Here is a 27688-nt window from a genome sequence, read left to right as displayed (position 1 = left end):
TTTTTACTCAATAATGTGGTTTATTTAGAATAAACAAGGCAGCACCAGTAGGACAGCAACATTCACACTTCATCACTTTATTTCGTTTCACACCTTCAGCTTATCACATGACCAGCTTAGTGTCCTGTTATCGTTAGAGGCAGCGTTTAAACGGAGCACCATTTGAGTTTAGAACAGAGATGATTTAACCTGAACAGTTCGCTGAAGCATGATGATCCGTTTCTATAAATCTGTGCTGTGCAAAGTTCCTTTCTGTTAGCGTGTCTGTACTGCATCAGGGACGATCACTGAACTTTATTTTGCTTGTCAAAACCTAATTTTGTCTCCGGATGACATAAAAAACACACATGAAAACTATGAATGATCATATTTAACTGGTCAGTACTTGTTGTATGACTTCCAAAATGAACCCTCCTGTCGTCCTGCAGGTCAAATTGACCCGTTTTAAAGTTTGAAAATGTGGGAAAAAAAAAAAAATTTTCACAGTGAAACTTCTGATGTCCACATTTTCAACAATTTTGGGAAATCTTTGAACATTTTTTGGTGAAAAAAAAGAAATGTTAAAAATGTTTAAGAACATTCAGAAAATAATCAACCAAAATCCAGCGAATTTCACTGGATTTTGGTTTATTTTTTAAATGAATGTTCTTGAAGAAAATAGAAGTTTTACTGACGTATATGGAATCACTTTAGATATTTTTAGGATTTTTTTGAAAATATTAATTTTCTTGCCAAATTTGGGGATTTTTTTTAAATAAAACTTTTAAGGGAAACTTTTAAAGAATTATTGGAATTTTCTTCCTGAAGGTTTTACAAATTTTCAGAAAATTGGGGAATTTTTTTGCAGATTTTTTGGATTTTTTTTCAAAGAAACAATATTTTTTGGTGCATGTAAATGAGGACAACAGGAGGGTTAAAGGCATCACTTCAGAGAATCTGTTTCCATAAATTAAATCCAGATATGATAAAGGCAGAGTTTAATTTTCACTCTAAATCTGATGTTTCGGTACCAAACGCTTGCCTTCTGTCGGCTTATTTAAATGTGTTTTTCAAAGCTTTCTTCCTTCAGAGATGAAGTCTCTAGAATTAGCATCTGGAATAAACTATTTTATCTTATTTTACTATCGCTTCACAGAGCAATAAAGTCACAGTCACCATCTGTTGGGTGAAACAATCTGTGCTAAATCCTCCAGAGCTGTCACACACTCACATGCCATCAATTATTTTAATTGGAATTATTAGTTCAGGTATTTAATCACATTTGGGTTTGATTCAACGATGTGCCGAGTACACCTGAACTTTATTTGTCTTTCCCCATAAAACTTTACAGATTTCAGGAGGATTCTGAGGATCAGTTAAAGGGCCACATGGTCTTGATTTTCTCTGCTGACCAGCCTGAAGGTTGGAGAGCACATCTGTGTGTGAGAATAACAACCAGAGAGGCCTGGAAAGAAATGAAAAATGGCACAGGCTCCTTATTTCCTTTGAGATTTTCAGACAAACAGCTTTGGTGCACGCCCTGCTCTCTTCCTTTCACAGACAGAGAAAATAAAGCAGTGATTTCTTTGGCTGTAGGTGCATCAGACTGAAGAAAAGACTGCAGGACGAGGAGGTAGCAGCTGTAGATGCAGTTAAAATGGTTAGATGTGGTCCTGGTTAAGGTGTGAGCAGCTCAGACAGGACTGGGCTGATGTCTGAGGTTGAGCTGTGGTCGTAGATAAGGCTGAGGTCTAATGATCTGAGAGGAGACAATAAAAAACATCAAGCTTCGTCTGAAGGAAAATCCCGACGGAGATGATTGTGAACACGTGGCTGAAAACATACTTCATCCCAGGTGCTTGTGATGATGTTTTTCGTAGCCTACTGCATTGTTGGAGCCAGTACCTGTCAGGAAAAAAGCCATTGTGACGCCGGGAAGATAAACTTTATTTCATTTTCAGCTGTAGTTTCATTTGTTAGCTGTCCACTTACACTACTTACCCAAGTAGTCCTTGTAGTCCTTAAAGTATTTGTGCCTCAAGCCACGTCCATCTGTGGATAATATGAGCAACATGTGGTAAAAAGATGACAGCTGATGTCCTTATTATACACAGTGGATTCTGATTGCTTGTTTAAAAGACAATTAAAAAGGCATATAACTCAAAATGTGAAATTTGTGCAATACATGTTTATTTTGGCTTTTATTTTCACTTCAGTCCATTTTCTGTTAATCTTTCCTGTTATTTGTATTAGTATACAGTTTACATCTTGTACTTGTGTTATTTTATCCTTCTTATTTGATTTTTTCTTATTTATTTTAATTCTCATTTTTTCTAGACACTTTACACACTTAAGACACTTAGCAGACTGTGACACTATACACAAACACTTTTAGAAATATACATTTTGAATTTTGTATTCACGGTTATTTCTATTTTACTACTAACCTCTGTGTAGTTGTGTATACTCCACTAACCTTTGTTTATTGTACTCTGGCAAAATAATTTCCTCCGGGATGAATAAAGTAGATCTTATCTTATCATTAACAACCGATCTTGTGGCTTTTTACTGATTCATCACATTTTTAGATCTATTTAAAATGAGAAAGCTGGTGGTGCTTTAGCTGGTGACAGACAATGGAACATTACATCTGAATTTGTGAAAATGACCAGAGGCATCCCACAAGGCTCAATCCCGGGGCCTCTTCTGTTCACTCTTTATGTGGATGATATAGTTCCTTCCATAACTGAATTATAAATCTCTATGCTGATGATACCATTTTGTATGTTGCAGTTCTGGTTTTAAATCTCTTCAGTGCTGCTGTGCTGATTCACAAGAACATAAATAACCAAGCATTACGTCTTAATGCAGGTCTTAATGCAGATTAAGCTAAATTCATGATTTTTACAATAATATTTATTACACTAATCTTGTCATCTTTACTTAAAATATGCACAAATATTGAGTACAAGTATCCCAGAATTAGGATTGATTAGACAGCTTCATTTAAATACAGTGTGACCAAACTGGTGAGTAAATTATGGCTTGTTTTTTTTCATTATTACAGTAATAATAAATCAGTTCTCAGTAATCAGTGGTGGATCGTGGTGACATTTTACACATACAGCTGTGACTCTTTACCACTCGGTTTGTCATTCTGGACTCTGATGTATTACTGGTGACAGTTATGACACTCACTGTGAGCTGTTTACTGAAGCTGGGTGGACCTCCCTCCCTGTAAGGGACGACAGATTCTGAATTTTATTTATTCATAATGCCTCTACTTTACTTCACTGCTGTCTTTTACCAAACACACTCATTACTGGATTATGTTGCAGATGCAGGTGTTTCTGCTGAGCTTGGAAAATCCTGTTTTAATCACTGCAACCGACAATTACACACAGTCTCAAGCCAACAGCAGACAACAGTCTCAAGCTGGACTTATTTAGTCAAGGTTAGGTTTTTAACTTTGTCTTCTATCACCTCTAGCTGCTGTTGATTTTGCTGATTCGTTCGCTTCACATTTTTACTGCTCTATTTAATCTAAATAATAGTTCTGACTTTAAATTAAGGTTGAATGTATGAATGTATGAATAAATTCAGGAGTAAGAGGTAAAACTTTCTGGAGCAGTTCTGTTAGATCAGATTTTTGGCCACATGGGTAATAACTCAGCTGTACGTCATGGAAAACCTCATAGTCGTACCAGAGTTTCCACGCTGCTTGATGCACTGCCCTCGGTTCGGGATACCAGCAGCAGGGTTTCCTGGGTTGATGATGTGACATTCGTAGCCGGTAGGACAGTGAAGAGGCTCATCTCCATCCTCTGTCGTACTGCAGGCCTCAGCTAGCAGATAAAGGATGAACTGAGCATTAGAAGACAGAAGAAACACCAAGAACTGCTTTATTTAACCCTCGTGTCGACCTGCGGGTCAAAATTGACCTGTTTTAAAGTTTGAAAATGTGGAAACAAATATTTTCACAGAAAAACTTCTGATGTCCACATTTTCAACATTTTTGGGAAATCTTTGAACATTTTTTGGTGGGAATAAAGAAATGTTAAAAATGTTTCTAAAGAACATTCACAAAAAAATCAACCAAAATCCAGCAAATTTCGCTGGATTTTGGTTGATTTTTATGTGAATGTTCTTAAAGAAAATATTAGAAGTTTTACTGATATACATGGAATCACTTTAGATATTTTTAGGATTTTTTTGGAAGATTTTTACTCATTTTTTGAAAATATTTACAAGAATCTTCTTGCCAAATTTCTGGGATTTATTTATTTTTTTTTAAATAAAACTTTTAAGGGAAACTTTTCAGGAATTATTGGAATTTTTTTGCTGAATTTTTGGATTTTTTTCAAAGAAAATATTTTTTTGGAGGCCCATAAGTGAAGACAACGGGAGGGTTAAACTTGTTTTACTCATATTCACTGAACACAGTTTGGACTGACTAGCTTTTAGACCAGGGGTGTCCAACATGAGGCCCGTGGGCCAAAAGCGGTCCTCCAGAGGGTCCAATCCGGCCCTCAAAGTGTAAAAATTCCACAGAAGACATTAACTGCAGATTGTAAATTAGTAAAACTATAAATTTAAAATCATTTCTAGACCATGACAAGTTGTTTTGATCAAAAAGTAAAATACGAGATTGTTCATTGTTCTTTTGTCGTTCTGTGTCTCATTTTTGGGATATTTTGTGTGGCTTTTGTTGTTTTTTGTCTGACTTTTGTCTTTGTCTAATGTTTTTGTCATTTTATTTCTCGTTTTTGTCGTTTTGTGTTTGCTTTTTTGTCTCACTTGTGTTGTTTGTCAGTTTTTTGCGCTTTGGAACTTTTTAGTCTCATTTTTGTTTTGTTTCATGTCGTTTGTGTCATTTTTGGTCATTTTGTTTATTGCTTTTACCATTTTGTGTCTCGTTTTTTGTAATATTTTGTCTTGTTTTTGTTGTTTTTTGTCTTTTTAAAAGTAAAATCCTCTATGGTTCAGTTCCAGATAGCTGTGACTAAATGTTGTGTTCCTTTGTAGACACTCTGTGATCTGGAAGTTGTAATGTGGAAATGACAAAACTGAGGCTGAATGTTGTTGAAATTGAACTTGTTTTTCTTCAGAAATTTCAGGATGTTCATGATGTTTTGCAGAAAGGTAACTCCTTAAATGTGAGCATTTTCAGAATGTACTTTTTTGCACTTAAACACATGAAAAATTCGGAGTTGTGGTTATTTATAGGTTATTATACTGTGATTTTACTGGTCACTGGAATCAAACTGGGCTCCAGAGGGGCTACTGAGAATTTACTGATTCTTGCAAACTGATGATCCAGAGCTGCAAGTGTTTGCTCCTGCTGAGCGTATTGAGCGGTGAGGTGTGTGTTCTCACCTTGCAGGACCTCCTCAGGACCGTCTAACAGCCAGCCGTTGCCCCCCAACCACCGAGGCTTCGGCTGCACCAGCCAGTCCAGCACTGTTCAGAACACACAAACACACACAGCACTCATTCATTCCCAGGTTTCTTTCATTAATAATGTCATTTTCTGTTAACCCTCGTGTCGACCTGCGGGTCAAAATTGACCCGTTTTAAAGTTTGAAAATGTAGAAAAAAATATATTTTCACAGTGAAACTTTTGATGTCCACATTTTCAGCAATTTTGGGAAATCATTTGGGAAAAACGTTTTTTGGTGGAAAAAAAGAAATGTTAAAAAAAATGTTTCTTTAACAACATTCACATAAATCAACCAAAATCCAGCGAAATTCGCTGGATTTTGGTTGATTTTTATGTGAATGTTCTTAAAGAAAATATTAGAAGTTTTACTGATATATATATGGAATCACTTTAGATATTTTTAGGATTTTTTTTGGAAGATTTTTATTCATTTTTTTGAAAATATTTACAATTTTTAATTTTATTTTAAATTTTTATTTCTTGCCAAATATGGGGGATTTTTTTTTAAAATAAAACTTTTAAGGGAAACTTTTAAGGAATTATTGGAATTTTCGTCCTGAAGGTTTTGTAAATTTTTATAAATTTGGGAAATTTTTTGCCGATTTTTGGGATTTTTTTCAGACAAGGGAACAATACTTTTTGGTGCCTGTAAATGAAGACAAAAGGAGGGTTAACTAAATAATCATAATGCTATCACAGAATGACAAAAGACTCAACAAGTATCAGGTAAATCTCTAAATCTGCTCTAAGGTAATTAAGAGTCCATTTTAAAGTTCTGAACCCTGACTGCTGGTTGTTCTGACCTGGTGGCGGCTGAACAGACTCCAGACAGGCGTAGATGCAGCCGTTGTAGCAGCAGCGTTTGTGGCGTTCACACTCTGAATCTGAGCGGCAGCCCGGCACGTCGCAGGCTCGCTCCGGCAGCATCTGGGGCGGAGGTGGACACCGGTCGTTCTTTTGGTGCTGCGTGGACTGGGGGTGGTTTGGATACTCGTAGTCCTGAAGGACAGAGAAACAGACAAAAACCCAAAGTGTGAATGACATTAGGTTTGTTTCTACTCCAGGATTCACTAGAATGAATAAACGGCAGAACACTCTGAATACTAAAAACACACATTTAATTAATCACTTTAGAGAGATTGCATAATTAAAAATGTTGTTTTGCAGCAGAACCTGACAACTAAAGTGCTTCTTTCACAGGACAGGCCTTCATCAGTGCCAGCTGGGATTCAGAAATCACAAAAACACACCAACAGAAACATCTTGCATAACTCCACAGGGACGTGTAAACACCAGAGGATGCACTTCATCTGTGTTATTTCATACAGTGTTCATTAACTATGAAATGTGTTTACCCTTTTTATTACAGTCTTTAGCACACATCATCTAGGAACCTGGGATTTGTTTACAACATGTTATTCTAATCCATCTAGTAGATTATTACACTGGATAGGTGTGGTGGCCTAAAAGCTCTCCTGTTGTTGAATTACACCCAAAGAAAACTCATCACTGTGTATCAAAGCTACAAATTTAGAAGTTTTTGCAAAGCGCTTTCCTCCTTCTTCACTCGCTGCAGCTCGAGGACATCGGCTCACCTACAGCTCTGCTAAAACGCTGCTAAAGTTCCGTCTGCTGGATGATTTCACAAGTAAATCAGTCACACACTCCATGTTTGGAGTTGAAACGGAATCTGAGGAAGAATAAGGGTATGGAAAGACCCACCCTGCAAACTGACAGGATTGATTTCTTATGTTTGTTACGTATGAAACCCTGGAGGTCTGAATCAGTGTTTCTGAGACTGTAATCAATACGTTGCAGTTTCTAAGTGGAAATACTAAATGGCTTTCAACTGCTTATTTTCCCCAGGATGTATCTTTTATATAGTAAAAAAAAAAAAAAAAACACTGTATGGATATGTTAACAAGGCAAAAAGCTTGATTTGTCAAAGGAGAAATGCTCCAAAATGAGGAACATATAATAAATACTGAAATAAAGTTGCAGTATGTGACAATTTTAGAATTTTTTTTTGCAATGGGATAGATAAACTTTAACTTTCTGACTAGGTGATGGGATGCTACAGCCATGTAGATTAGACTAAGACAATATAAGACAATAAAAAAGTCCCTGCACTGGATGCTTATAGTCGCTGGTCCATGCAGTAGACGGCAGCTTTCAACCAGCAGAGGGCGGTAATTAGTCTGACTGAGGAGCTGGATTCCAAACTGAGGTTTGACTTTATTCCACATGCCTGCTTGCTAACGTCTTTGGTCTTGACTGGGAAGGTGATTCAGTGTGGGAACAAACTGGGAGAAAGTAGGCCACAGATCCATGAGCCGAGTGAAGACGCACTTCAGCAGCTCTGGTAACACAAAGTGCACAAATACATCAACGCACCCTCTTTTCTACCAGATCTGCTCCTGTGTACTTTACTCTGGCTAATGGAATCACAGTTATTTCATCTGTAGTTCAGTCATTTTCACCAAGCTGCAGCTGTTTTATTGATTCTAGCTCGTGTGGAGAAACTTGTTTTGCTGTTTTACTCTGAGGGTATCGAATAACACATGATTTGTGCCACAGCATAAGTGGCAATTTATTGTTCTGGGTTTCATACACATGGGGAATATTAGAACATAATCCCAAGAGCAGCTGCCTGGACTAAACATTAACTCGGATATTTTCTCATACAAGCTGCAGTGTGATCAGATTTCATTCTTTCCTTTAAACGGCCATAAAATGAACAGCGCTGTGGGGTTTTCCTGTCCTGATTTCACTTCTACAGCAGAAAAACAAGAGCATTCTGATGATATGTTAATGATAGGCCACTGCTGAGGTGCTATTCGGCGTTTTTCTTTGAACTCGTTCACATTCTGACCTGGTTTTTACAGTCTTTTAAGTTCTAGATCAGACTGTTTTTTTGTCCTGAAGCTTTGACAAACAGAACAACCAAAGAATCAGTCTTTCTGTGACTTTGTCCTTCAGTCATGTGCTGCAAAAACTCTCAGTCTTACCAAGTCTATTTGTCTTATTTTTAGTCAAAATGTCTCGTCCTACGTGATTGAAGATAAATTCACTTAACAAGAGACATTTCAGCAGATGGAGGGACTTGTTTTAAGACAATGCATCTTAAATATCTTGTTAAGCCAAACAATCTTGAAATTGTTTTGAGATAAATTTTACAAGAAAATTCAAAATAAGTTTAACCCTCGCGTCGTCCTGCGGGTCAAAATTGACCCGTTTTAAAGTTTGAAATTATGAGAAAAAAATCTATATTTTCACAGTGAAACTTCTGATGTCCACATTTTCAACATTTTTTGGAAATCTTTGAACATTTTTTGGTGGGAAAAAAGAAATGATAAAAATGTTTCTTAAGAACATTCACAAAAAAAATCTACCAAAATCCAGTAAATTTCACTGGATTTTGGTTGATTTTTACGTGAATATTCTTAAAGAAAATATTAGAAGTTTTACTGATATATATGGAATCACTTTAGATATTTTTAGGATTTTTTGGAAGATTTTTACTAATTTTTTGAAAATATTTACAAGAATTTTCTTGCCAAATTTGTGGGATTTTTTAAAAATAAAACTTTGAAGGAATTATTGGAATTTTCTTCCTGAAGGTTTTGCAAATTTTCAGAAATTTGGGGAATTCTTTTAGCAGATTTTTGGGATTTTTTTCAGACAAGGACACACTATTTTTTGGTGCCTGTAAATGAAGACAACAGGAGGGTTAATACATCTCAGATTAGGAGGTTACATGAAAGCGAAAATCTATTTTTGAGTGAAAAACTGCTTCTTTTTGCATGTCTGGCTTATTTTAAGGCCCCTAAGCTTGACAATCCTGGTAAAATATAGATTAAAATAAGTTTTCCCAGCTAATTTTAAGATCTCAATATTCTAAATGTCACATCTTATTTCAAGAAATCTTACCAAGCCATTTTTTACTTGTTCTATTGGCAGATTTTTTTCACTTATTTCAAGGTAAAAGTTCCTTGAAATAAGTTTTTTCCTTGTTTTGAGGGGCATTTTTCCAGTGTGTGGGAGAGCTTCTCCGACTCCGCTGATATTTCCTGGTGCCCCAGAAAGAGCTAGCGAGAGAGAAATTGGTGTTTTTACACGACGCTGGATCTGTAATTAGATAATGGTTTTGTGGGCTACACATGATCATTAAAGCTGTGCTGTTTATTTGGCAGGCTCACCGACCGCTCCTCCAAACCGCCCCGGAAAAACAAAAGCAAATGTTTGGCGCTGACGGTGGCATCGCACACACTGCATGAACGTTCACCTCAAACACACTCATTCATCCTGGCATCGGCCGGCTCGGTGGGTGGAGGGGATCTTGGAGTGGATTTACACCGTGGAATGATGGGGGGAACAATGGAGGTCTCAGTGGCAGCTTGTAAAAGTTAATTTGCAATCCTGTACATGAGCCTAAACTGTTTTGAGATCAGAGTTAACGGGCAGTGTTTGTGCTGAGTGGCATTTATTATCATCGCTCATGACTTGCAGGTGTGGAAATCATATATTTCAATGGTTTGGAGTGTTTTGAGCTCTTTTTTCATAACTAAAATGCTCTGAATCTTGAAGACTGCTTTGTTTTAAAAGTTGAATACACTTCATCAGATGTTTGTTTGAACTTTCCTGTTTAACGCTGTTCTAATCAACTTGTGAAAGTTTTAATCACAAAGATTTGTTGCTCGACTCCACAGTTCCTCTCATCTCCAGTCAAACATTTTATAACTTTCAGCTGATTGTGTTTAATTTTACAGTTTTGGTCAGGTCTTCTCATGAACATTGTTGACGGATGGAGTAAATCTGCAGCTAGCTGGTGAACATAGTGAAGCTTTTAAAGACTAAAGAAGGAGAATTTTTTCTCATGAGTAGGTGGAGACAAAACAGAGATAAAAATGAGAGTTAACATTCGGCTTACATTGACTAGGTGGACAGAAACATGAGTCCAAATGCTTGTTTCTTTCATGAAGCTATATGACAATTTCAAGGGATTTTCTCAACTTTCTAAAGACTGTCTTTTATTTTGCAGTTGGATCTAAAACTGCTTTCTGCCTCCAGCTATTGTCCATGGTGGTAGCCTGATTGAAAATCTTGTGGTTTCACACAAAAACCAAAAGTAATAACTGAATTTCAGGAATTCTTTTATGGTATTGTAGCCTAGAGACTACTTAAAACTATATACTAAATATGAGAGTTCATATTTAGTATATAGAAGCAACAAACTACATTACAACAAACTTATATTCTTATTTTACAGTTATTGCTACTAATTGTCTAATTTGCATAGGGTAGTTCTGGACGGTGATGTCATAGAATAGGTGGAAAGCTTTGAGTTCCTGGGTTCAGTCATCAACGAAACGAGAACTGCATCCAAGAGATCACAAGAAGACTAGCAATGGCCTGAAGCGTTGTGCAAAACATGACCAAGCTATGGAAAAGTAAACTTCCTTCATTCCTCAAGGTCAGACTACTGAGATCAGCAGTCTTCACAGAAGCATCACATGGCTCCGAATCCTGGACTATGAAGTCAGCAGATAAAATGAGATTGGATTCTTTTGAAATGCTGCTGCAGGATCCTGAGGACACCACGGATGGACAAGAGAACAAACACATCTGGACTCCAAGAGCTAGGAGTTGAAAAACACTGCAGGCTAACATCATTGCAAGGAAACTGAGCTAAACTGGTCATTTTACCAGACATCACTGCCTGGAAAAAACAGTCATTCAAGGGATGGTTAACGGAAAGAGACAGAGAGGTAGACCTGCAGCGTGTTGGCTGGACGACATCAAAGAGATCACAGGAAGTGGAATTGTGGAGGCTACTAGAGCTGCTGTAGACAATGGCGCTCTCTCATTGGAACCACACTGCATTTACTGATGCTACGTGACTTTAGAAGAAGCAGCATTGGATAATATCACTAGTTATCATTGTCAAATTCTGCTGTTGTCCAACGCTGCAGGTTTGTAATAAACTTCTAGGAAAGACTCCTACAAACAGCTGGAAGCAACAAGCTGAACCTCCTGTTCAGCCTCATTAATCTGTCCTGTCGTCTTCATTCAGGTTAAATCTTATTTTTACCAACAATTCGGTGATACTGTTGGACAAACTGATTTAATGCTTCTTCCACTTTCACTCAGACACTTTCTTTGGATTCATTGCAGCTTGGACGCTTGAATTTCAGTGAAGACACTTGATCTGAAAGATCTGGGGTGATCTGAGGGGTGACCAGAGAGATTTAAGAGTTGTTGGTGGAAAATCTCTCTGTTGCCAAATAATAAGAATGCCTAGACTATGAAAGGTAAAAAAACCGAAGCAGCTTGTCTTGTTTGCTGAGTGTTCATGTCTCTGGTATGTGTTGACCTCAGTCTGTAACTTCAAGTTCACTGCATCGACGCCAGAAGACGATAAAATATGTCAATATTGCAGTTTAAACTTGGTCTGCTTTGTCTACGTGGCCAATATAATCTCATTTTATCTAGATAGAAATGCCAATAGTTCATACAAAGTTCACTTTATTTAACATGTTTTCATATATTCAGTGGCACTCCTAAACTCCTAATGCAGGGAAGTCGAACTCATTCTAGTTCAGGTTCCACATTCAGTCCAGTTTGATCTCCAGTGATCAGAAAAATCACAGTTAAATAACCTATAAATAACCACAACTCCAAAGTTTTCCTTTGTTCTAGTGCAAAAAAAGTACATTCAGAAAAAGTTCACATTTAAGGAATTATCTTTTAACAAAACATCATGAACAACCTGAAATTTCTGAAGAAAAATAAGTTAAATTTCAGCAACATTCATCCTCAGTTTATCATTTCCACATTACAACTTCCAGATCACAGACTGTCTACAAAGGAACACAACATTTAGTCATCTGGAAATGAACCATAGAGGATTTTACTTTGTGATCAATATGACAAAAGTCCGACAAAAACAACAAAAGCAAGACAAAATAAAATAAAAATGAGACACAAAACGACAAATGAACAATGATTTTTGATCAAAACAACAAAAAAAGACAATAAACAAGACAAAATTTTACAAAAATGAGACACAAAACAACAAACACAAGAGACAAAGCCACATGACAAAGGACCCAAGCGAGACAAAAAGGAAACACAAAGTGACAAAAACGGGAAACAAAATGACAAAAACATGAGACAAGCGACAAAAATCAAATTAAAAAAAGACAAAAATGAGACAAAATATTACAAAAATGAGACACACTTGTCATGATCTAGAAATGATTTTAAATTTCTAGTTTTACTAATTTACAATCTTCAGTTAATGTCTTCTCTGGAATTTTTACACTTTAAGGGCCGGATTGGACCCTCTGGAGGACCGCTTTTGGCCCATGGGCCTCATGTTGGACACCCCTGGTCTAATGTGTAAAACCAGTAGACGTCCCCTTAAAACTGAACATGGATGCAGTGGAGAAGCGGTACAACTACTACTACTTCTCCTCAGGGATTCACTCCATCTCCTGCTAGTTAGGTCCATTAATGAGATAATGGATAATTACTGAACGACTACTCCCTTCTCCCCTTGTCTCATATCCCATCAGTTCTCTGAGTTTCCTACAAAAGGTCATGCGTGTCGGTCCTGTTTGTGTGACTTTGTGTGTTCCTGATCCTTGAGCTTTAGACTCACTGATGCTACAGATTCATCAGCTTCACCATTAACTGTAATTGTTTCTCTCTCAGGACTCGTGCTGCTGGATGCCAGACCGGCTGCCTTCTCCAAATCCTGAGCTCCATCACATAATCTCTCTCACATCTCTCTGATGTTCCACGTTGTTTGTTTACCCTCCTGTCTCCCGTAGAGACGCTGCCAGCAGACCTGTATGTGACATTCACGTCTATCTGTGGGCGTATTTTCCTCTTTTTATCTCTGCGTCTCCACCACTCTATCTCTCTTCCTCCTTGGCTTGTTCTCACCCAGTTCATCCCTTCTTTCTGGTGATGAAGATCTGTAGAATCATAGCGGCTCTAACTTTGATCTCAGCAGCTCATTCTGTGTTTTTAACCCTCGTGTCGTCCTGTGGGTCAAACTAACCCGTTTTAAAATGTGGGAAAAAAATATATATTTTCACAGTGAAACTTCGGATGTCCACATTTTCAACATTTTTGGGAAATCTGGGAACATTTTTTGGTGGAAAAAAAGGAAATGTTACAAAAAAAAATGTTTCTTAAGAACATTCACCAAAAAAAATCAACCAATATCCAGCAAAATTCAAATTTTCTTGCCAAATTTGGGAGATTTTTTAAAAATAAACTTTTAAGCGAAACTTTTAAGGAATCATTGGAATTTTCTTCCTGAAGGTTTTGCACATTTTCAGAAAATTGGGGGATTTTTTTGCTGAGTTTTTAAATGTTTTTTCAGACAAGGAAACAGTATTTTTTAGTGCCGCAAATGAGAACAACAGGAGGGTTAAATCTCTGTCTCTGTGATTTAAGGAGACTTTGTGGTTAAAATTCACTGGAGACGCCGTCTGGCTCCGTAACTGAACCGAGATCAGACCGTTTGTGGTTCCATGCAGAGATTTCAGACAGATACAAAGATTTTCTGCTTCCTTTGTGCAAGGAAACAGCCCAGACACAATCAGACCAGAACCCTCTCAGACGTGTGCACCCACAACACTGCAGTGAGCACAATAAACAAGGAAAAACTGTCTTCTGTCACCTCAAGTGTCAACTTAAACCTGCCAGAACGCTCCATGAAACTATCCACAGCTCACATCTGGTTAGCTTTGGGGTTGTCAAGGCTAATTTCCTGTCTGTATACTTGCAGACTTTTGACAGAAAGACAGATGGACAAGCCAATAGAGAGGGACACAGCGGCCAAGCTGTGGAGGGAAAACCGACGGGCTGCAAATCAGTTGGAGAGGAGAATAGTAATGAATGACTGGAAAACAGGTAGAAAACAGCTGTGAAAAGCAGTCCTTGAAATGTGAACATGCTGGCAGGGCGGTGGTTTGTAGCCTTGAAATGCAGACGGACAGACTGAGGTGGAATAACTGCAGATAACTCATGTCGGGAAAACAGTTTGTAATATTTTCTGTCTTCTCAAGTCACAGCAAGAGGAAGCATCCGTGATAAAAGGAGAATAAATGAACCAACAGCTGATGTGGCAATGAGTTTTAGACCAGTAATGTGCTGCTACTGACCATCATCTGACTGGGATTAGTCCTGCTTAGAATCCAGCTCACAATACTACTGATAAACTGAATTAACTGCCTTCTTTAACCCTCGTGTCATCCTGCGGGTCAAAATTGACCTGTTTTAAAGTTTGAAAATGTGGAAAAAATATATTTTCACAGTGAAACTTCTGATGTTCACATTTTCAACATTTTTGGGAAATCTTTGAACATTTTTTGGTGGAAAAAAAGAAATGTTAGAAATATTTCTGAAGAACATTCAGAAAAAAATCAACCAAAATCCAGTGAATTTCACTGGATTTTGGTTGATTTTTAAGTGAAGTTAGAAGTTTTACTGATATATATGTAATCACTTTAGATTTTTTTAGGATTTTTTGGAAGATTTTACTAATGTTTAGAAAATATTTACAAGAATTTTCTTGCCAAATATAGGCAATTTTTAAAAAATAGAATATAATTTTTTTTCTTCCTGAAACTTTTGCAAATTTTCAGAAATTTGGGGATTTTTTTGCTGAATTTTGGGATTTTTTTCAGATATGGAAACAATAATTTTGGTGCCCTTAAATGAGGACAACAGGAGGGTTAACTCCTAGAGATTCAACAGTTTATCTCTGCAGTGTTTTCCTACCTCCTGGCTTTTTGTTCATACTTGAATACTTGTTAAATAAAAAGGTCACTTAATATGAAATTCTGCAAACAGATAAACCTACTGATGACTGTAAACAATAACTTTGCTCATATTTTTATATATTTGCATGACTGACTCCTGACTCATCAGTGCCTGTTTGTTTTGTGGAGAGCATTTTATAACGTGACAGAGTGACTAACTAATGACCTATTAGTCACGTTATAAACACACTTCCACCATGTTGGCTGTTGTGGTTGGAGCTATTCAGTTTTCTTTCACAACTTGAATTTGCAAGTTAAATGTCAGCATAGTTGAACTCCATTCAAAAATATGCAGATTTACCCCCCACACACCCACGACTCCGCATTCATCAGAATGAACTGCAATCAATACAGCATTTCACAGGTTTAAATAGAGATGTGTCTTTTTAGAGCCACAGATCTCCATGGGGGTGCTGTGAATTAACAGCTCTCAGTCTGAGGGAATACATGCAGAAACTATTCACAGATTACCTAAAATATCGCCTTTAATGCAGGCTGTGTGAATGTGGCTTTTAAATAGCTGATAACCAGACAAACCACCAAAACTTAACATTTCAAAGTGTGGCCAGGCAGGACAGTCATGCAGATCTGTGAGTCATTAAGTAAGTAATCAAATAATTCAGTTAAATTTCACTGATTCTCAAACATTGCAATCCAAATGTTCCTTTAACCTTCGTGTCGTCCTGCAGGTCAAATTGACCTGTTTTAAGCTTGAAAATGTGGAGAAAAATATATATCTTCACATTGAAAGCTTCCACATTGTCAACATTTTTTGAAAATTATTTTAGTGGAAAAAAAGAAATGTTAAATATAAAAAAAAAAAAAAAAAAAAAAAAAAAAAAAAAAAAAAGCTTCTTCAAGAAGTTTCGGGAAAAAAACCCCAACAAATATTCCAGCAAAATTTGCTGGATTTTGGTTTTTTTTTTTTTTTTTTTATTTGGAATGTTCTTAAAGAAAATATTAGAACTTTTACTGATATATATGGAATCACTTTAGATATTTTGGTGATTTTTTTGGAAGATTTTTATTCATTTTTTTGAAAATATTTTCAAATTTAATTTTTTTAATTTTTATTTCTTGCCAAATTTGGGGATTTAAAAAAAAATGAATAAAACTTTCAAGGGAAATGTTTAAGGAATTTTCTTCCTGAAGATTTTGCACATTTTTATAAATTTGGGGAATTTTTTGCAGAATGTTCTCCTTCAGTTCCTCCAATCACTCATATTTGTAGCATCCTTACTTTCTCAAATGCTCCAATCTTTCCTCCATCAGTGCACAGATCTGCTTCATCAGCCCCATGCCAAGTCAAACAGGAAGTACTGGTGTTTGTGAGCATCTGTGGGGCCTCTGTGTTAATACCAGGTGCTGTCAGGACAAACCACGTCACATCACATAAAACCAACTGTAGAGATTTACGATGCTAGCGTCAGACACTGACATGTACAGGCAGATGTCCGGGCTGATGGTGTTCTGGCTGCATAATGAGCTGCTTTATGTGTGTTCTGGGTGTGTATGGATGGGTGGGGATCCAGGATGGGAGTCTGGAATGTGACAATCTGGAGCAATGATTTGGTAAAAGGGTCAAACTTATACATTTGGAAAACACAAGCGAGACAAAAAGGAAACAAAAAAAGACAAAAACATGAGAAAAACGACAAAAGTCAGACAAAAACAAAACAAAATATAACAAAAGTGAGACACAAAATGATGAATGAATTACAAAAAATAGACTTGAAAGAACAATGAACAATCTAGTATTTTACTTTATGATCAAAACAACTTGTCAGGGTCTAGAAATGATTTTAAATTTATGGGTTTACTAATTTACAATACAACCTACATGTGAGTGAAAATTATGCAGTTTTAGCTTTTTACATTTTCAGTGTCTATTTCTTACATCATCTCCCTTATTATACAGGATAGCATCCATTATGTAGGATTCATTATTTAGCTTCATTTTCCTACAGGTTTCTACAAAACGCATTTAAAAATGTAAGTGATGCTTCATGTTTCAGGGAAGCACATAACATGAAAGGCTTTAGGAAATCCACTATATCATACATTAACCCTCGTGTCGTTCTGCGGGTCAAACTGACCAGTTTTAAAATTTGAAAATGTGAAGAAAAAAAAATTTCACAGTGAAACTTCTGATGTCCACATTTTCAACATTTTGGGGACATTTTTGAACATTTTTTGGTGGAAAAAAGAAAAGTTAAAAATGTTGCTTAAGAACATTCACAAAAAAAAAAAAATAAAAAAATCAACCAAAATCCAGAAAATTTCACTGGATTTTGGTTGATTTTTATGTGAATGTTCTTTAAGAAAATATTAGAAATTTTACTGATATATATGGAATCACTTTAAATATTTTTAAGCATTGGAATTTTCTTCCTGAAGGTTTTGCAAATTTTCAGAAATTTGGGGAATTTTTTTGCAGAATTTTTGGATTTTCTTCAGACAAAGAAACAATATTTTTTGGTGCCCACAAATGAAGACAACAGGAGGGTTAAAGATTGATTTGAGATTCCAGTTTTAGATAAATTTCTCTTTCAATCAGATCAATAAGCTCTCTTTTACTGTATGACATCACTTTACCACAGTCCACATGTCCAGTACATACTGGAAATATATAACAGTTCTTAGGTTATTCACAGTTATTATTCAGATGTAAAAACACATTAACGTGCACTGACCCATAGGCCAAAGACCAGATCATCAACTGGACCCGTAGAAAGTGTAAAACCAAAAAAAGAATCAATCGATTTTCAGCATTTTCTAATTCTAAAATCACCTTATTCTACATGTCTTTGCCAAATTGCCAAAAGTGTGCTGTTTTCTCTCATCAGATTCTGTTAAAAACAAACCAAACAATCTCCTCACTGCAACCGTAAAGCCACATCTGGCTGCTACCAACAGTGTCAGGACTAAAATCATTTTAGGCTGACATGCAGAATAAGGTGATTTTAGAATCAGAAAATGCTGAAAATCCATTGATTCTTTTTTTGTTTTTACAGTTTCTGTGTGCAGTTGGTCTTCTGCCCCCAGGTCAGTTTGAATAATAACTGTTAACATCCTAAGAACTGTTATATATTCCCAGTATGTACTGGACATACTGGGGATACACAGTAGGAGGATAGTCAAGATGATGTCATACATTAAAAGAGAGCTTATTGATCTGATTGAAAGGGAAATTTATCTAAAACTGGAAACTCAAATCGATCTTTGATGTATAATTTGATGTATGGTAATGGATTTCCTAAAGCCTTTCATGTTATGTGCTTCTCTGAAACATGAAGCATCACTATTAATATGTAGTTCACATATAGTTTTCCCCAAATGTGCTTTAATTAAGTGAATTAGAGTCATTTAAGTAAAAAATGACTCAGATTCTGTGGATGTTGAGCATTTCTAATTTTCACATTACACTTGGCCTTGAGAAAATGTCAACATTAACTGGTTCAGTTAAGGTTTGCTGTCATCATGAGTTATTAATCACACCAAACAAACTGTCAAGTGAAGGAAAAATGCATATATTTATATTTTAATGAGAGACTAAGCAGAACTTTAATGATCAAAATGTTCTTTCTGTATCTGCAGACTCACACAGTAAAGTATTTCTGATTTCCATTTATATTTTTAATACGTTGAAACTGGAATTTAGTGTGTATTCAGATCTGGTTAAAACCCGACAAAATACTGAAAACATGAGACCAAGAATGCAAAACAGGAACTGAGCACACTGGTCTAGAGTTTGTCACACATTTACAGATCTTTAGTTGAATACAAGTTGTGAGATACTGACTGTAGTTTGTCTTTCTGCACGGCTCCACTGTTAGAAATGAGACTGAGGATGTGTGGAAGAGAAAAAAATGAAAGATTGAAAGATGGAATGATTAAAAGGTTCGGGGGAAAGAAGCAAACTCCATCTGTACAACTGTCTCAGCATGTTCCAATTACACAGCAGCTTTGAAGCAGAGTCCAGCAAGATGGAGCTTTTGGAACATCCAGAGAGCAGGAGGAGTCAAAGGAAAGACATCTGAAAAAGGCAAAACGGAAGGTGGCACAGAGAGAGGTGCATGGTGAGAGAAGACGGCCAACGACGGCATAAACAGTCAGAAAGTGAGAACATTGAACCGTGAAAGGTTGCAGAGAGGAGAAGGCAGCACGCTACAGTGAGTCCTCGTTAGAGACGATCAGTCAGCTAAACTGAGTTAACAAGCAGAGGCCTGGTCTCCTGGAAAAAATGCTCCCCTCAAAACAAGAAAGCAAAACTTATTTCAAGGAGCTTCTACCTTGAAATACGTGAAAAAATCTGTCAATAGTAGAACTGAAAAATGGCTAGGAAGCCAGCTGGGAAAACTTATTTTAAGCTCTATTTTACCAGGATTGTCAAGCTTAGGTGTCTTAAAATAAGCCAGACATGCTTAAAAAAAGAGCAGTTTTTCATTCAAAAATAGATTTTTGCTTTCATGTAACCTCCTAATTTGAGATGTATTAACCCTCCTGTTATCCTCATTTATGTGCACCAAAAATATTGTTTCCTTGTCTGAAAAAAAATCCAAAAATTCTGCAAAAAATTCCCCAAATTTCTGAAAATTTGCAAAACCTTCAGGAGGAAAATTCCAATAATTCCTTAAAAGTTTCCCTTAAAAGTTTGATTAAAAAAAAAAATTGGCAAGAAAATTCTTGTAAATATTTTCAAAAACGAGTAAAAATCTTCCAAAAAATATCTAAAGTGATTCCATATATATCAGCAAAACTCCTAATATTTTCTAAAGAAACATGTTTAACATTTCTTTTTTTCCACCAAAAAATGTTCAAAGATTTCCCAAAAATGTTGAAAATGTGGACATCAGAAGTTTCACTGTGAAAATATATATTTTTTCCCACATTTTCAAACTTTAAACCGGGTCGATCTCAGCCACAGGATAACATGAGGGTTAAGTAAATCTCCTAATAATACTAACTCTCAGTCCTCAGGTCAGCCTGAAAACCTCTCACCTCAGCCCCAGATCTGCCCTGCTGGTGTGAAGCAGCTCTCAGACACAGAGCCAGTATTGTGCTGCGGAGCTGTGAGCTTTCACCTACTTTCACTCTGCAGGACATTAAGAGCAGCCATGAGGCAGAAAAAGAGAAATCCACACACTCACGTGAGCAATAGGGGCAAATACACAGAAGTCAAAGGTGAGGTTAGCAGCCCCACCTTATGGTTGAGTCCTCTCTTCCTGATTCTTCTGGCATCACTTCCTGTGGACAGGACCAGTAGGGACAGCAGCAGCAGACAGCCCGGCATGGTCCTGCAGCCTCAGCTCCAGATCTCCTCTGCAGCTTTTCTTCCCTCAGAGGTATTCCTTCTTCCTCCTGCTATCCCAGGGCTTCCACCAGCTCCTCTTCTGTTGCTTTTCCAGCTGCAGCGGCGACTCTCGGCCAGAGATTACAAAAGCCTCTAAATCCTCCCCGAGAGAAAAGTGCAGGGCAGAATGACGGGGCAGAGGAAAGGAAGAGGGGAACAGTACGGAGGGGATGAATAGAGGCGGTTGTGGGGAAGAAACGGAAGAAGGAGAACGGTCAGGAGGGGAAGGGAGAAGCAGCAGCTGACCGATCATCGGTTGTTGGAGAGCTGAAGCCGTCTGCTGAGTGCACATGTCTGGCTGAGAGGAGGGAGGTGGACGGAGGGAGGGGAGGGCAACTAGAGAGCGACCTCCCCCTTTTGCCCCCTTGTTGCATCTTGCAGCACATCTGGTGATCTTTATGTAGATCTGACAGAACTGTGTTGCTCCACGGAGGGACCATATTTCATCTGCTGTGGCTTTTTCTTTACATCAGGGGCGTCAAACTCACTCTAGTTCAGGGGAAACATTCAGCCCAATCTGATCTCCAGTAAAATCAAAGCATATTAACCTATAAATAACTCAATTTTCTTTTTGCTTTGTTTTAGTGCAGAAATGGTATGTTCTGGAAATGTTCGTATTTAAGGAATTATCTTTTTACAAAACATCATGAAGAACCTGAAAGTTCTTAAGAAAATAAAGTTCAATTTCAAAAATACTATGCCTGACTTCATCATTTACACAACTTCCAGATCACAGAGTGTCTACAAAGGAACACAACATGTAGTCACAGATATCTGGAACTGAACCATAGAGGATTTTACTTTATGATCAAAACGCCAAAAGTCAGACAAAAAAAGACAAGACAAAATATTAGACAAAAAAGTTACAAAGCGTCAAAGAAATGGACACAAACGAGACAAAAAATTACCACAGGAACAAAACACAAAATATAGACAAAAAAACACAAGTGAAATAAGAAGAGAACACAAAACAACAAAAACAACATGCAAAACAATGAATAAAGCAAAACACAAAATGACAAAAGTAAGACAAAAAATACAAGTGAAACAAAAAGGAAACACAAAATGGCAAACAAGAAACAAAATGACAAAAATATGAGGCAGACAACACAAAACAAAAAAAGACAAAAAATTAGACAAAAAAGTTTCAGTGACAAAAAAATGGACAAATGACACAAGACACAAAAGGACGAAAATGAGTTTGTCGGAGGAAGAATGAAAGCCTCGGCTGTGTGGTTTGAGTGTGTATTTTAACTATTAACTGTCCAACACAAGCGTTTACATTCCAGAGTTTTCTTCGGGACTGGAAATGCAGCGTGTCCGTGAACACATGAATCCACGTGAGTGAGTGTGTGAACATATATGTTTCTATGTTCATGTGTGTGGAGGATGATTCCAGCAGCACTGACCCTCACAGGATGGAAGCATGTGGAGCGTTCCAGGGAAAGGGGCCTCCCTGTCTCTTTCTCCATCTCGTGCTTCACTGGTCTTCCTTTTTTCACATATTTCCCAACAAGTCGCTCCCTCTAAAACTAGGACATCTCCCCGCCCTCCACCTTACCAGCAGACCTTCCTCCCCGTCCCCTCCCCTCCCCTCGCCCTGCTCTCAGTGTCTTGCTCTGAAAGGGAGAAAGAATGCTAAGCCCGCACAAATCTCAGTCATTATTGGTTTTACAGGAGCGGGGCTCATGTCGCTGGGAGGCCCCGGCTTCACTTCCACAAAGAGTAAAGAGCAGGGGGGAGGAAACAGAGAGGACGGAGATAGAGGGAGAGGGCAGCGGAACAGAATGCATGAATGGATATGTGTGAGAAAGGCAGGGACATGAATGTGACCACAGAGGAAGATCTGGCTGCACTGTGTTGGTGTAAATCTGCATTACATGATCGTTTCCTGCACGCTTTAACTCCTCCCTTCTACAACATACATGAGTAGCTCACAGCGATAGTGGCGACAGAGTTAGCACTCCAAATTAGTAGTAATTATACTGCCTATATCAGGGGGGTCCAACATGCGGCCCGTGGGCCAAAAGTGGTCCTCCAGAGGGTCCAATCAGGCCCTCAAAGTGGAAAAATACCAGAGAAGACATTAACTGCAGATTGTAAATTAGTAAAACTATAAATTTAAAATCATTTCTCGACCATGACAAGTTGTTTTGATCAGAAAGTAAAATACTAGATTGTTCATTGTTCTTTTGTGTCTCATTTTTGAAATATTTTGTCTTTTTTTTGTTGGTTCTTGTCATCTTTTTGTCTAACTTTTGTCATTTGTCTCACGTTTTTGTCGTTTTGTGTTTTTATGTCCATTTTTTGTCACTTTTTAACTTTTTTGTCTAATTTTGTCTCTTTTTTGTTTTGTTTCATGTCGTTTGTCACATTTTTGTCATTTTGTGTCTCATTTTTGTAATATTGTCTTGTTTTTTGCCTGACTTTTGTCGACTGTCTCATGTTTTGTCGTTTTATTTCTTGTTTTTGTCAATTTTTGTCTCGTTTTTGTCCTTTTGTGTCTTTTTTGTGTTGCTTGTGTAGTTTGTCCATTTTTTGTCATTTCTCTTTTTTGTTTTGCTTCGTATCGTTTGTCTCATGTTTTTGTCATTTTGTGTTTCCTTTTTGTCTCGTTTGTGGTTTTTTGTCTTATTTTTGTTATTTTGTGCTTCGCTTTATGCATTGTTCTGTGTATTGTTTTTGTTGTTTTGTTCCTTGTCTTTGTTGTTTTGTGTTCTCTTTTTGTATTGCTTGTGTTTTTTTGTCTATTTTTTAAATTTTGTTCCTTTTTTGTCATTTTTTGTCTTGTTCATGTCCATTTTTTTGTCTCTTTGAGCCTTTTTTGTCTAATTTTTTGCTTTGTTTCATGCTGTTTATCTCATGTTTTTGTCGCTTTGTGTTTCTTTTTTGACTCACTTGTTTTTTTTTGTCTATATTTTGTGTTTTGTCCCTCTTTGGTCATTTTTTTGTCTCGTTTATGTCCATTTCTTTGATGCTTTGTAACTTTTTTCCTAATATATTGTTTGTTTTGTCTTTTTTTTGCCCTTTTTTGTCATTTTGATCATAAAGTAAAATCCTCTCTGGTTCAGTTCCAGACAGCTGTGACTAAATGTTGTGTTCCTTTGTAGACACTCTGCTGGCAGATTAATTTTAGCCATAGCCAAGTGAAGCAGAAGAACCAAAAACTGCAGTTCCATGAATGGCCACTAGATGCTGGCTCAAAAAGGAGTGAATCCCTTTAGACCAGGAGAGTCCAACTCATTCTAGTCCAGGTTCCACATTCAGCCCAATCTGATCTCCAGTGGACTGGACCAGTAAAACCACAGCATAATAACCTATGAATAACCACAACTCCTAATTTTTTCCCTTTGTTTTAGTGCAAAAATGTTCACATTTAAGGAATTATCTTTTTACAAAACATTTTGAACAACCTGAAATTTCTGAAGAAAACCAAATTCAATTTCATCAACATTCAGCCTCATTTTATCATTTCCACATTACAACTTCCAGATCACAGAGTGTCGACAAAGGAACACAACATTTAGTCATCTGGAACTGAACAATATAGTATTTTATTGTATGATCAAAACGACAAACAAAAAGACAAAGCAAGACAAAATATTACAAAAACGAGACACAAAGTGACAAAAAATGGAGAAACGACACAATCAAGACCAAAAAAAGACAAAAACGAGACAAAAACAATGAATAAAGCAAAACACAAAATGATAAAAATGAGACAAAAACACAAGCGAGATAAAAACGAAACAAAACGACAAAAACGAGACAAATGACAAAAGTCAGACAAAAAATGACAAAAAACAACAAAATATTACAAAAATGAGACACAAAATGACAAAAGAACAATGAACAATCTAGTATTTTACTTTCTGATCAAAACAACTTGTCATGGTCTAGAAATGATTTTAAATTTATAGTTTTACTGATTTACAATCTGCAGTTAATGTCTTCTCTGGAATTTTTCTAAAAATATTCCTAAGCATGGATATTTACAGACTCTGAAGTGATTTTCATTCATCAACTTTGATTTCTTTTTCTCTAAATGAACCCTAACAGCTATGGTAGTGATACTTCACTTGATTTCTCTTACCGTGCAGACTTTTCTTGGGAACTTCACAGCTAAATACCAGCCAGTTTTTAGGAAATTACACGCTGTAGAGGCAAAAATGTGGGCTAGATTTTCGACAGGCCTGGTCTGCTGGAGTGGAATGGAATTCGGCTGGTTTACAGCAGCAGACCGTCTGCTAATATTCCCACGTGTTCCCACATACTTCATCCATATCCTGCCTACTTTCACACACTGGAATGTCCAGTATACATCAATATTAAATAAACTAAACACTTCACGAACAGGATGTGAAACAATCTGTTGTACAGACAAGAACTTCTGATGCAGGACGACGTACCTCAATTCAAACAAGCAAACAGATGTATTCATTCAGTTTGGACACTTGGATTCATTTCAGCTCTTACATGACAGATGTTTAACCCTCGTGTCATCCTGCGGGTCAAAATTGACCCGTTTTAAAGTTTGAAAATATGGGAAAAAATATATATTTTCACAGTGAAACTTCTGATGTCCACATTTTCAACATTTTTGGGAAATCTTTGAACATTTTTTGGTGGGAAAAAAGAAATGTTAAAAATGTTTCTTTAGAACATTCACAATAAAAAATCAACCAAAATCCAGCAAACGTCACTGGATTTTGGTAAATTTTTTTGTGGATGTTCTTAAAGAAAATATTAGAATTTTTACTGATATATATGGAATCACTTTAGATATTTTTAGGATTTTTTTGGAAGAGTTTTACTCATTTTTTGGAAATATTTACACAATTTTTTTGCCAAATTTGGGGGATTTTTTTTAAATACAATTTTTAAGGGAAACTTAAGGGAATTTTCTTTCTGAAATTTTTGCAGATTGTCAGAAATTTGGGGAATTTTTTTGCTGAATTTTGGGATGTCATTCAGACAAAGAAACAATACTTTTTTGGGTGCCCATAAGTGAAGACAACAGGAGGGTTAAACAGCTATGAGTGCTGTTAATTGGCATCTGTGTTGACTACAAGACAGAAATTAGAGAGAGAAGGAAGGAACACCTCAGATATAAAGTCTACTGAAGTCCAGACAGTCGGTTCAGAGACTAATTCCACTGGAAGGACTGATTTCCTTTCATCTGACGGCGTTCTCTGGAGGCAATAGGGCTCTTTCTGCAGGCCTCAGGGGGCTTCATATCACATGAACTACTCTCTGATGGTCAGGATTAATTCCAGTCTGATTCGTGGTGTAATAGTTGGTAGCCGTCCAGAGGCAGATCTGGTGCCTCCTTGGTCACAAATGATGTTCATACGAGAACAGTGAGTTTGATTTTCTACAAGCCAACGAGGGATATGAGTGGCAGATGTTTCATAATGAAGGCCAGCTTGTGCATCTGGATGGAATATGTGAGCTCGGACACGGACGGAGTTTAATGTACGGTTATTTGTTGTGTTGATACTCTGAGGTTTCTGTCTAACTGAAATATTTACAAGGTGAAATATGTGCCGTATGTCATACATGTTTATTGTACCTGTCTGCCTAAAACTGAGGTTTGGTTTGTGATTAGGGCTGGGCGATATGGCCTAAAAAAAAAAAAAAAAAAAAAAAAAAATCCCGATTCATGATTTATCCAATTTTTTTTTATCCCCTACCTAATCTCATCACGCCGGAGTCCAGTCTACTTCATGCAAATGAGCTGCAGCCCTCTCCAGGTAAACACACCTGATCACAGCTGGAAATGCGCTGCATGTGGCATGCTGGTCTGGTTGTGGTGCGTTTCTTGCTGCGATCCGGTGTGTTTACCCAGAGAGGGCCGCAGCTCATTTGCATAAAGTAGATTGGACTTCTACTTTATGCAAATTGGATGCCGTGTGCGAAGATTCCACACAGTGAAACTGTCCTCAAACTTCTAAACTAGGCGTCAGTGACCTAAAACGAGGACAGATTCAGCTGCTGCACAGATTATTTCTCGCTTCAGATGCTTTCAAAAATACTTTTCGGTGACGTGTTTTTGAAATAAAAGGGAAAGTTTGCGGCCGAGCTGCTGTGTTTATCCGACTTGTCTGCAGGACTGTCCAGCTGAAAGCTCGGTCACGTGACCACGTAGCGGCCTGCTGTTGCTCAGCGCTGTCATGTGACCATGTTGTGGTCCGCTAGTGACCGCCCACCGTCCATGCCATTTTCAGATGTGGTGCGTTGCCGTGCAGGAAAATAGCATCTAGTGGACACGCGCCTTTAGATCTGCACCGCTCGCCGCCATGTTGTGTATCAAGCGTGGGGGGGGAGGGGGGCGCACTCTGAACTACGGGAGCCCAGCAGGAAGGCGTTGGTGGCGGATGTTGATGAGAAAATCGATTTTCATTAAGACAAATCGACATTAAGTACAAACTCGAATTAATCGATAAAATCGATGTATCGCCCAGCCCTATTTGTGATTTATCTAACGAGGTGTGATAGAAAAGTTTAGCATTTGCACCCTTGGTTTCACCCTCGTGTCGTCCTGCGGGTCAAAATTGACCCGTTTGAAAGTTTGAAAATGTGGGAAAAAAATATTTTCACAGTAAAATTTCTTATGTCTACATTTTCAACATTTTTTGGGATATGTTTGAATATTTTTTGGTGGAAAAAAAGAAATGTTAAAACTATTTAAGAACATTCACACAAAAATCAACCAAAATCCAGCAAATTTTGCTGGATTTTGGTTGATTTTTATGTGAATGTTCTTAAAGAAAATAGAAGTTTTACTGATATATATGGAATCACTTTAGATATTTTTTGGATTGTTTTGAAGATTTTTATTCATATTTTGAAAATATTTACAACAATTTCTTGCCAAATTTTGGGGATTTTTTTAAAATAAAACGTTTAAGGGAAACTTTTAAGGAATTATTGGAATTTTCTTCCTGAAGGTTTTGCAAATTTTCAGAAACCTGAGGATTTTTTTTACTGTATTTTTGGATTTTTTCAGACAAGGAAACAATATTTTTTGGTGCCCGTAAATGAGGACAACAGGAGGGTTATATTTGCCAACCATAC

General features: G+C 37.1%; 1 protein-coding gene across 5 annotated transcripts; it reads right to left on the bottom strand.

The window, feature by feature from the left end:
- wfdc1 (WAP four-disulfide core domain 1) lies at positions 1-20980 on the bottom strand. 5 transcript variants are annotated; one of them, XR_008601188.1, is made up of 7 exons: positions 20462-20956; positions 6223-6418; positions 5356-5439; positions 3684-3824; positions 1972-2031; positions 1825-1884; positions 1-1738 (listed from the first exon to the last, which is right to left on the bottom strand). XR_008601188.1 is itself a non-coding variant. In XM_055009272.1 (7 exons), exons 1-6 carry the CDS (start codon positions 20549-20551, stop codon positions 1826-1828), a joined length of 621 nt encoding a protein of 206 aa, XP_054865247.1. In that variant the 5' UTR covers positions 20552-20938; the 3' UTR covers positions 1-1738; position 1825. The 5 variants fall into 5 exon arrangements, 4 of the variants coding, with proteins under 4 accessions (XP_054865247.1, XP_054865250.1, XP_054865249.1 ...); XM_055009272.1 differs by having other exon boundaries at positions 1981-2031; positions 20462-20938; XM_055009275.1 differs by having other exon boundaries at positions 1-1884.
- Between the last annotated feature and the right edge of the window lie 6708 nt (positions 20981-27688).

This window comes from Amphiprion ocellaris, chromosome 3, assembly GCF_022539595.1.
Source record: "Amphiprion ocellaris isolate individual 3 ecotype Okinawa chromosome 3, ASM2253959v1, whole genome shotgun sequence".
Lineage (NCBI taxonomy): Eukaryota > Metazoa > Chordata > Actinopteri > Pomacentridae > Amphiprion > Amphiprion ocellaris.
Note: the sequence above shows the minus strand (reverse complement) of the source record. Positions and strands in the feature narration are given on the sequence as shown.

Bases quoted from the DNA above. Each gene is read 5' to 3' on its own strand.
- wfdc1 (XM_055009274.1), bottom strand. From the start codon at position 20,551: ATGCCGGGCTGTCTGCTGCTGCTGTCCCTACTGGTCCTGTCCACAGGA. The intron at 5,440-6,222 runs GTCAGAACAACC...TGTTCTGAACAG, and splicing joins GTCTGTTCAGCCGCCACCAG to TGCTGGACTGGCTGGTGCAG. The intron at 2,032-3,683 runs GTACGACTATGA...TATTATCCACAG, and splicing joins CAAGCAGCGTGGAAACTCTG to ATGGACGTGGCTTGAGGCAC.